We start from the raw sequence: 9,721 nt of genomic DNA on the forward strand, positions 1-9,721 counted from the left end.
CCAAACTGCAACATCTTGGCTTCCTGCAGTCCCAGAAAGCAAGCTGGAAATTTAACAGAAATTAGACTGTTTTAGCTAATCATTGTATGTAAGTTACATCATATGTAAGTCTTCTTGGAATCCCCCCTCTGCACACCCCCCCCCCTTTTTTTTTTTGCCTTTAAAGACCCTCTGCTTTTTCCCCCCCGTCAGTGGAGCACTGTTTGGTTTTCCTCCCAAATCTAAGTCTTCCAAATTGCAGTTCCTAGGACTGCAAAAAAAAAATTTGCCGCCTTGATGCAAATTTTGTTTGACACATCTCAGACACAGGCTCATTTAATTTTCTTCTGGAGTTGCAGGATACAAGGTTTAAATATTTCTCTTTTCAAATCCCTCATGGTTTGCTCTAGACACAATCGGGAATGAGGTTCCAGATAAAAGGTTTTCGGGGCCCTCTTCCGGGTTCCAGCCCTCATCTCGAATAGGCTTCCTTGAGGGAAACTTCGGCCCTGAGGACGAAAGTGGGTGCAGGGATGCTTTGGTAGACTTCCCCAGGGAGTAGGGTGCGGCGCGAGTCAGGTTCCAGCTCTGCAAAGAATGCAGATTAAGTTGTTAGCCTAGCCTCGGGCGATTGAATCTGGGTGTGTCGCCATGGAAATGGGGGCCGGCCTGCGTGTTCGGCTGCTATTGGCTGGGGACTCCAGGCTGGGATATAAGCCAGCTGCGAGTAACAGTACACTCACAGTATACACCGCACCCGGCGAGGACAGCTCAGCGCAGGGCGGCGCAGCTCAGCAGACCGGATCCGAGCGGAGAAGGGCGGGCTCCTCGAGAGGGCGGCGGTGGCACCATGGAGAACGGGTGAGACGAGCACCAGGCCCGGGCAACCCGGGAAGGGGAATGGCTGTCACTGAGACCTGGAAGCCCGGCACCTGGGCCCCGAGAGGGCCAGGAGAGAGAGCGAATGCTCTGGAGATGTAGAGACCGCTGGCGGGGGAGCCCGTGTCGCGGCAGGGCGGCAGAGCAGTGAGGCGGCCAGCGACAGCCGGGGCGCACGCGGGAATCGGGTAGTGATGGCCCCACCGGAGCAGGAAGGGGACACGGTGTGGTACCGTGCACTCTACTTGGGAAAGGGGGCGGGTGTGTTTATGTGCGTGTGCGCCGGCACTGAGGTGCAAGTTGTAGGGGAAGCGTACTCTCTCTCCCCCAGCCACCCCGACCGGCATACCGGGAAGAGGTCAACCCACCCCTTGTGCTTTTCACTCCCTTTGCAGAGTCTAGGTAAAGCTGCGAGGCTCTTTTGGTGCCCGTATCTGGAGTTCCTCCTTCAGAGGAGAGATGTCTGAAGTTCTCTCAACACCTTTCTTCCCACCAAATTGGAGATCCAATTAAAATAAGTTGGGGACTGGGCGGCTGGCTGTGATTCTTGATCTCAGAGTATGTGACTCTTGATCTCAGAGTCGTGAGTTCAAGCCTCACGTTGGGCGTGGAGCCTACTCACAATTTAAAATAAAAATTTATTTTTTTTATTTAGGAAAAAATTTTTAATGTTTATTTTTGAGAGAAACGTAACGTGAGCGGGGGAGGGGCAGAAAGAGGGAGACACAGACTCCCAAGCAGGCTCCAGGCTCTGAGCTGTCAGCACAGAGACCAGCACGGGCTCGAACTCATGAACCGTGAGATCATGACCTGTGCGGAAGTCCCAAGCTTAACCGACTGAGCCACCCAGGCGCCCCTAAAAGAAAAGTTTTAGGGGCACCTGGATGGCTCAGTTGGTTGGGTGTCCGACTTCGGCTGAGGTCATGATCTCACAGTTCGTAGGTTGGAGCCACACGTCGGGATCTGTGCTGACAGCTCAGAGCCTGGAGCCTGCTTTGGATTCTGTGTCTCCTCTTTCTCTGCCCCTCCCCTGCTCACGCTCTGTCTGTCTCTCTCTCTCTCTTTCAAAAATAAATAAGCATTAAAAAATTTTTTTAAAAAAAGAAAAAGAAACATTTTAAATAAGTTGGGGATGAAGTCTCCAAGGAGAGAAGGAAATCCTTATTAATTGGACTGAACAATAGACTCTGCCCTTTCCTCCTACCTCCCACCTCTGAAAATTCTTCTGTCTGCTTTGGCCCCAGAAATCCCAGTCCAAGTCACCAGAATCAGGGACCACAGTGGCTTTTGGATGCACAGGGATCCAGGGTGTTCTTGGGGAACTGATGGCCCATTGAAGAAGTCCTATAAGTCGTTGCTAGATATGCTAGGTGGCCAGGGCTTCATACTTCTTTCTTTCTTTCTTTTTTTTTTTTTTTTTTTGCACCTCTTGGGGATGCCATTTGATTAACTTTTAATCATTTCATTGCTTCTCTCTCCATCATCCTGTGATTCCATCTCCCCTGTCCCTTACCCAGCTACTTCCCTGAGGGTAGCCTGTTGTAGAGTCATCTGGTTTCAAAGGCTCTGCTTTTGAAGAGAAGGATTTCCTTTGGAGGCTTGGTTAGCTGTGTTCAGCTCTGTCATACCTCAGTTCCACTTGTCCCCCACTTCAACATTTCATTTTTCCAGATAGGGGTTTGAGAATTGGACTGGAATTGTGAGAAAAATTCTGGGTTGGTTCTTGGGGATGTATGGGCACGGTAAGTGTATGTGGTTAAGATGTATGGGTATGACAAGTGTATGTGGTTAGGTCTCTGAAGGGCAAAGAACCTTGGTGAAGAGAAGGGAGATGGGAGAGGGCAGGGAGGAGAACAAAGGCAGGGAGGAAGATTCAAGTGCTTTGGACTCAAACCCTGACATAATAGAGTCTTAACTGGTAAGGTTTTGGAACTTACTGATAAGTTTTTAATTAATTTTAAAACTGTACCTATAAGACAGGCGGGGTCAAGACAGGTGCTGCCAATTACTTCCTTTTTACCCGAGGAAAGAATTTGAAACACATTTATTTGCTTAAAAAGACAGAATTGAGACTAGAACCCAGGTTGAGTTCTGCCTTCCTCTTGACCAGAAATAAGTAAGCCTGGTTTTTGAATGAGAATTACCTAGGACACTATTGTGGATCCCCAGAATTATGGATCTCTAGGATTGGGCTCCAGAATTTGTATTTTCTTTCTTTCTTTAAAAAAAATTTTTTTTAATGTTTATTTTTGACAGAGACAGAACATGAGCGGGGGAGGGGCAGAGAGAGAGGGAGACACAGAATCTGAAACAGGCTCCAGGCTCTGAGCTGTCAGCATAGAGCCCAACGGGGGCTGGAACTCACAGACCATGAGATCATGACATGAGCCGAAGTCGGACGCTCAACCGACTGAGCCACCCGGGCGCCCCTAGAATTTGTATTTTCAAGCAGATGCTGAAATAGTTCTGTTTCAGCCACTGACCACCAAAGTTGTGGACTACTCCATCTGCTTTTTTATGCTTGTCTAGTCACTGGTCTTGAATTACTGCTTGCAATTTCATTTGACAGGGATCTGTATTTTATTGGTCTGGGTATCCCAGAATAGGGATCTGGGGGAACTAACTGGCACATAGATTTCTACTCTGGAGTGTTCCCATTGCCTTTTTTTTTTTTTTTTTTTTTTTTTTTTGGTCAATCAATAAAAGTGTCTGAGGGAGGAATTGGAGGGCAAGGGTCCAAAAGGAAATTGGGTTTATCCCTGCCCTCAGGGTAGTGTTAATCACATTTTGAGTGTCCTTACTGATAAGTAGGGTAGGAGGATTATATTGGGTTTGTCACTGCCCTAAGGAAGGTCTTAATGCCATTTTGAATATACTCTTTAGCCTTCATCCTCAAATCCAGCCCTTTTACTTCTTTGATTCGATTATTTCCCTGTACTTCTATGTAGACTTATCATCCCTTCCTCTCTAAATCTTTGTCATAAAGAGAGATAATTAAACCTGCTAGTGGTAGCAAAACTGAAGTTGGGGTTGGGGGTGGAAACATAGGCACCATTAGCTTTTGCCAGGCTATAGAATGAGGAGGGACTTTCCCATCAGACTTTCAGTGGGTCTGATTCAGAAAGTGGGTCTGATTCAGAAAGAGGAGTGGGTAGGTGGATGAGCTTAGCGTGGACCCTGCTGAGAGAGGATCCTCCCTTCTGGGGCAGCTCTTTGGCCCCTTCTGTGTCCCTTCCCACCCCAGCACTCCTAGTAGCCTTTCTGCACTGAAGGTCATTAGTCTATGATGCCCTTGGGAGGGGAGCAAAACTTAACTTTCATTTTCCTTTTTCCTAGATTTACATATGAAGATTATCAGAACACTGCAAAATGGCTTCTGTGCCGCACCAACCACCGACCTCAAGTGGCAGTGATCTGTGGTTCTGGGTTAGGAAATCTGGTCAATAAATTAACTGAGGCCGAGAGCTTTGACTACAGTGAGATACCAAACTTTTCCCAAAGTACAGGTACTGGCAAAGGGGAGTGAGGGATTGAACTGAGGGATACTGATGGGATTCTGATGAGAAGGTCTGCTTTCACCAGGCCTGCACCTGATTATCCTGTATAGCATTTGACTAAAGACAACTTGTTTAAGAGAGGGAAAAAGACCACTATGAATCAGAATGACTTTAGAAGGAAACTCCCCCAGTAGAAATTTCATGATAGATTGGGCATGTGTGTGGCAATGATACCATATGATGACATATTTCCTATGCTGTAATGATCCAGAGCCCCTTAAAGCTTTACAGCACCTCACTCACACTCTCCTCCCCCATCCACACCAGGATACCCACCACTTGCACATATCCCTCCCATTTCTTTCAGTCTGCAGGTTAAATGGACAAAGTAGTGCCTATAACTTCCCGGGACAAAGTCAGGCGACCCCTGTCCTATGTCTTCCTGCCATTCCCAATCTCCCCAGCTCTAGCTCTTGTCCCATGATAAGGCACTCACTGGTGCGCAGCAACAAATGAACACTGCCATGTTCTTGCAGACAAAATACACAGATAACACATGAACACACAAGACCTGATTCACACTGTCCCTTTGAAGGAGGGAAGGAAGCAGGTGTTACCTGTGCACTGTGGAGCAATGATGGATCTGAGGGTAGCATATCCAGCATCCTAATAGCTGCCAGAAAACTCTAAAGCCGTGGTTTAGAAAAGAGCCAGGTGTGGGGTACCTGGCTGGTTCAGTGGGTAAAGCATGCAACTCTTGGTCTCAGGTCATGAGTTCGAGTCCCATTTTGGGGGTAGCCTTTATTTAAAAAAAAAAAGGGAAAGGCCATGCCTTAAACTTCATGAGTAAGGAAAATAACAATTCAGGGTGACACCTGAATCCTCCCAGCTAATGTGAGATGGATTTTTGAGCAAGTAAAGGTTGCCCCTAATGTGACTCACCTACTTTGTGAGATGTTTGAGAGTCACGATCTGTCCATCCCCTTTTAATACTGAAAAAGTAGACTGGTATGAAAGAAAAATGAGGTTGAGAAGGTGCTTGTTTCCTATAAGTGATAACTTGGATTAACCCTGAGGGTTTATGGGTCCACTGTGGGCAACTCCTGGAGTGGCCCTGCACTTTCCTTCACTACTCTCCACTTCCCTTCACTATTAGCCATGTTGGCTGAATCTTTTTTTTTATATATAATTTTTTTAATGTTTATTATTTTTGAGAGAGAGAGAGACAAAGCACAAGTGGGGGAAGGGCAGAGAGAGGGGGAGACCCAGAATCCCCAGCAAGCTCCAGGCTCTGAGCTGTCAGCACAGAGTCCTTGTGGGGCTTGAACCCACAAACTGAGATCATATCCTGAGCCGAAGTCGGTCACTTAACCGAGACCCCCAGGTGTCCCCTTCTTTTTTTTTTTTTTTTTTTAAGATATTTTGAGAGAGCAGGGGAGGGGTAGAGAGGGAGAGAGACTCTCAAGCAGGATCTGATACGCTCAGCGAGGAGCCTGACTCAGGGCTGGATCCCAGGACCTGTGACATCATGACCTGAGCCAAAATCAAGAGTCAGATGCCTAACTCACTGAGCCACCCAGGCACCTCCGCCACTGCCCCCCACCCCTCCCATGTTGGCTGAATCTTCTAAATTTACTGAAATTTTCTAATGGCCTGTGAAACTGTTTTCACCTATGATTCATGAACGTTAGGTTAACAACCTTAGCCAGTTCTCTGGAAAAAAGGGGTGGGAGGGACCAAGTAAATTAAGGAAAAGGGTAGTTTATTTGGTTTACTTATTAATTCTCAGATAACTAACTTCCCATGATTTATTAATTTTATAAATTTCTACCTTCTGTCCTCTTTTCCCCAGAGAGTTAAGACTTTGCACATATATTTTTCCAAACCCGTTGGAGCAAGATTGGAAGACCAAAGCAGGGAAGTGGGGGTGGGGGTTGGGTAAAGAAATATTAAACCGAGAGGGAGGGCAAAGGGCAAAAAGTTTCCTAAGGGAAAGAGCAATGACATTGACCCCACCTGCCACTCCTTCTTCCCACTGAGAAGGGCACTGCAGTAAGTGATTAGTGGATTAATTTTTAAACTTTATTAGCCTATTTTTTATACTCAGGTTTTCCTAACTCTGCCACCTCTGCTCTATTACTGGAATTTTTTTTTTTTAAATAAGCTCTTTTGTCTCTGACTCTCCCTGAACTCTTCCTCTTGATTTTGGTCCCTCTCTCTTGGACCACCCATTCCCTAGGGGATAGGTTGGCTGCCTCCATTAGAGGAGAAATGCTAGATAAGGGAAATGGTAATAATGGTTATTATGTCTGTGTGGGGAGTTATTTTTGCATTCCCACACCCCTGCAGGGCCCATTTGGGCTATGTATTACCACAGGACTGTTTTGTGGGTCATAATGGAGAAGCCTTGTAGGGGTCCAAACTCAGCCCCTCCCCCTGTTGTTCAGTAATCTCTTCAGGACCCTCATATACTATGAACTCCCTTTCAAGAGTGAGGAGGCACATGGTTTAGTTAGGGTAATAAATATGGAGACATATTTGGAGAATTTAAAAATTTTGGAAAAGTCTATAAGGACTGCATTTGCTACATTTATTATTACCCACTTTTTCTTTTTTCTTTTTTTTTTTTTTTGCTCACTTTTATTCTCTTACAATATGGCTTTCTCATTCTTTTGAAGTTTCTTAAAAAGAAAAAAAACCTTTCCTTAAGGCACCTGGGTGGTTCAGTTGAGCCAACTTGATATTGGCTCAGGTCATGATCCCAGGGTTGTGGGATCGACCCCCGTGTCAGGCTCCATGCTTAGCATGGAGAATCTTTAGTTTAAGCTTAAGAGAATTTTAGCTTAAGATTTCTCTCTCTCCCTCTGTTCCCCTCCCCCACTCACACACTCTCTCTCTGTAAAAACAATTAAGGGGTGCCTGGGTGGCTCAGTTGGTTAAGCATGTGACTTCAGCTTAGGTCATGATCTCACGGTTTGTGAGTTCGAGCCCCACATTGGGCTTGGCACTGACAGCTCCGAGCCTGGAGCCTGCTTCAGAGTCTATGTCTCCTCTCTCTACCCTTCCCCTGCTATGCTCTCTCTCTCTCTCTCAAAAATAAATAAACATTAAAAAAATAATAAAATAACAAAAAATCTTTCTTTTGATATGTGGTTCACATTGAGCATCCTTATCCATTAGCTCTAATCTCAGGATGTACTTATATACTCATTTGTAAGCTTATGATTTGTTCCTGTCTCCACCAGACTTCAGCTTTCTGAAAGTGGAGTTAGTAATGTCATCCTTTGCTTAATTATACCCTCTCATGTTGAGCACCATGAGTTGGCTTGTACTAGGTGCTCAGTGGATATGTGTTGTATGAAAACATCATCCTGTTCTTCTTTCTTTCTATTTTGTACACAGTGCCAGGTCATGTTGGTCGACTGGTGTTTGGGTTCCTGAATGGCAGAGCCTGTGTGATGATGCAGGGCAGGTTCCACATGTATGAAGGCTACCCACTCTCAAAGGTAATTCAGGGGCATAAGCCTGGTCTGGAAGAAGGGGGAGAGAGTTCTCAGTCTCTTTTTATGACCTATCTACCTGGGCTAGGTTGACTTTGGTCCCCTCCTTTCTCTTTCGTGGTGTGTATCATGCATGTCTGTGGGTAGATTGGTGAAATTTTAAAGAACTCTTTCTGATCTTTTATGTTTTGTTTGTAAGGTGACATTCCCAGTGAGGGTTTTCTACCTTCTGGGTGTGGACACCCTAGTGGTCACCAATGCAGCTGGAGGACTCAACCCCAAATTTGAGGTTGGAGATATCATGCTGATCCGCGACCACATCAACCTACCTGGTTTCTGTGGTTTGAACCCTCTCAGAGGGCCCAATGAGGATAGGTATGTATCTTGCAAATTTTTTTTTTAATAGCTGGGTACAGTTTAAGGACTTGTCTGGGGGTCAGAACTCATTATGTTCCAGTAATCTGAGAGTCCAACCTGTGCCCTAGGTTCGGAGTTCGTTTCCCTGCCATGTCTGATGCCTATGACCGGGATATGAGGCAGAAGGCTCACAGTGTCTGGAAACAAATGGGGGAGCAGAGAGAGCTTCAGGAAGGCACCTATGTGATGTTGGCAGGCCCCTCCTTTGAGACTGTGGCCGAGTGTCGGCTGCTGCAGAAGCTGGGGGCAGATGCTGTTGGTGAGAAGGGGAACCGACTGGAGGCTTGAACAGGGAGGGATCTGGTAAAATAGGGATGGAAAGGTGTAAGATTGTAGACCTAGACCGTAAAGTGAGAGATCTGACTTAAGGGAAGATTGAGTTAAACTGACTTTAAAGGTGTTGGGGTTTGGTGTGTTATAGCATTAAACCTCCCTACCCAGCACCTAGGGCTTTAACAGCTATAATGCTAACGACCCATCCATGATTTGATGTTTCTGAAGATTGTTCTAAAAAATATAGCCGCTTTCTGTACCTCTGGCTGGAAGATGAAACCGCATCATTAGAACTGACTTCAAAATGACCACAAACAGAAATAAAGCATTGCAGTGGTAATACTTATAAGAAATGTGTAAGGTCCTCTGAGGCCCCACTCTTTTAAGCAATACAGAATAACCTAAGCTAGACAAGAAATCAGCTGTTTCTTTGGATGTTTTTTTGAGATGTGGAATTGTCAATGAGGTAATGAATGGGGATGAGGGCAGAGGGTAAAGAAAAGAGTCATTTGAGGGTCCTGACAGTTGTTTTCCCTCTCTCTTCTCATCAGGCATGAGCACAGTACCAGAAGTTATAGTTGCAAGGCACTGTGGACTTCGAGTCTTTGGCTTCTCCCTCATCACTAACAAAGTCATCCAGGATTATGAAACCAAGGAGAAGGCCAATCATGAGGAAGTATTAGAGTCCGGGAAAAAAGCTGCACAGAAATTGGAACAGTTCGTCTCTATTCTTATGGCTAGTATTCCACTGCCTGGCAAAGGCAATTAACCAGCCCTGGAGTGGTCTGGCCTCTCCCTAATAGGATCCAAGTAGCTACTACCTGCTTTGGCCCCTTGCTGGGGTCATGTGCCTCTGCCCTTAAGTAGTAGGAGAAAGGAGAGGAAGATCCACCATTTCTCCCACCAGACTCTTCTGTGCTGGCTCCTCTTTTGCTCAGTTGTCTGAATAGTTTCCACCCCTGTTCTTCCTCAAGAGCTGGGGCCCAAGCCCTATCACACAGCCATGTATATGCCCTAGGTGTGATTTGGGCTGTTGAACTTGGCACAGGTACCTACTACTATCTTTCTGAGATAAGATGATTTCACATTCCTGAAGACTCAGTCTGCCTCGCACAAGTCCAATACCTCTTGGACTCGAATACTATTCATATTTTGAGAATAAAAAAGATGAAATAA

General features: G+C 45.9%; 1 protein-coding gene and 1 non-coding gene across 2 annotated transcripts; both read left to right on the forward strand.

Annotated features, from left to right (window-relative positions):
* Positions 1-697: 697 nt before the first annotated feature.
* On the forward strand, positions 698-9,721 carry LOC122222267 (purine nucleoside phosphorylase). The gene is made up of 6 exons (XM_042942578.1): positions 698-840; positions 4,195-4,364; positions 7,758-7,861; positions 8,055-8,230; positions 8,341-8,531; positions 9,097-9,721. Exons 1-6 carry the CDS (start codon positions 830-832, stop codon positions 9,312-9,314), a joined length of 870 nt encoding a protein of 289 aa, XP_042798512.1. The 5' UTR covers positions 698-829; the 3' UTR covers positions 9,315-9,721.
* LOC122223508 lies at positions 5,184-5,334 on the forward strand. The gene has a single exon (XR_006204357.1). It is a non-coding gene; the product is annotated as a U12 minor spliceosomal RNA (small nuclear RNA).

Source organism: Panthera leo, chromosome B3 (genome assembly GCF_018350215.1).
Source record: "Panthera leo isolate Ple1 chromosome B3, P.leo_Ple1_pat1.1, whole genome shotgun sequence".
NCBI lineage: Eukaryota > Metazoa > Chordata > Mammalia > Carnivora > Felidae > Panthera > Panthera leo.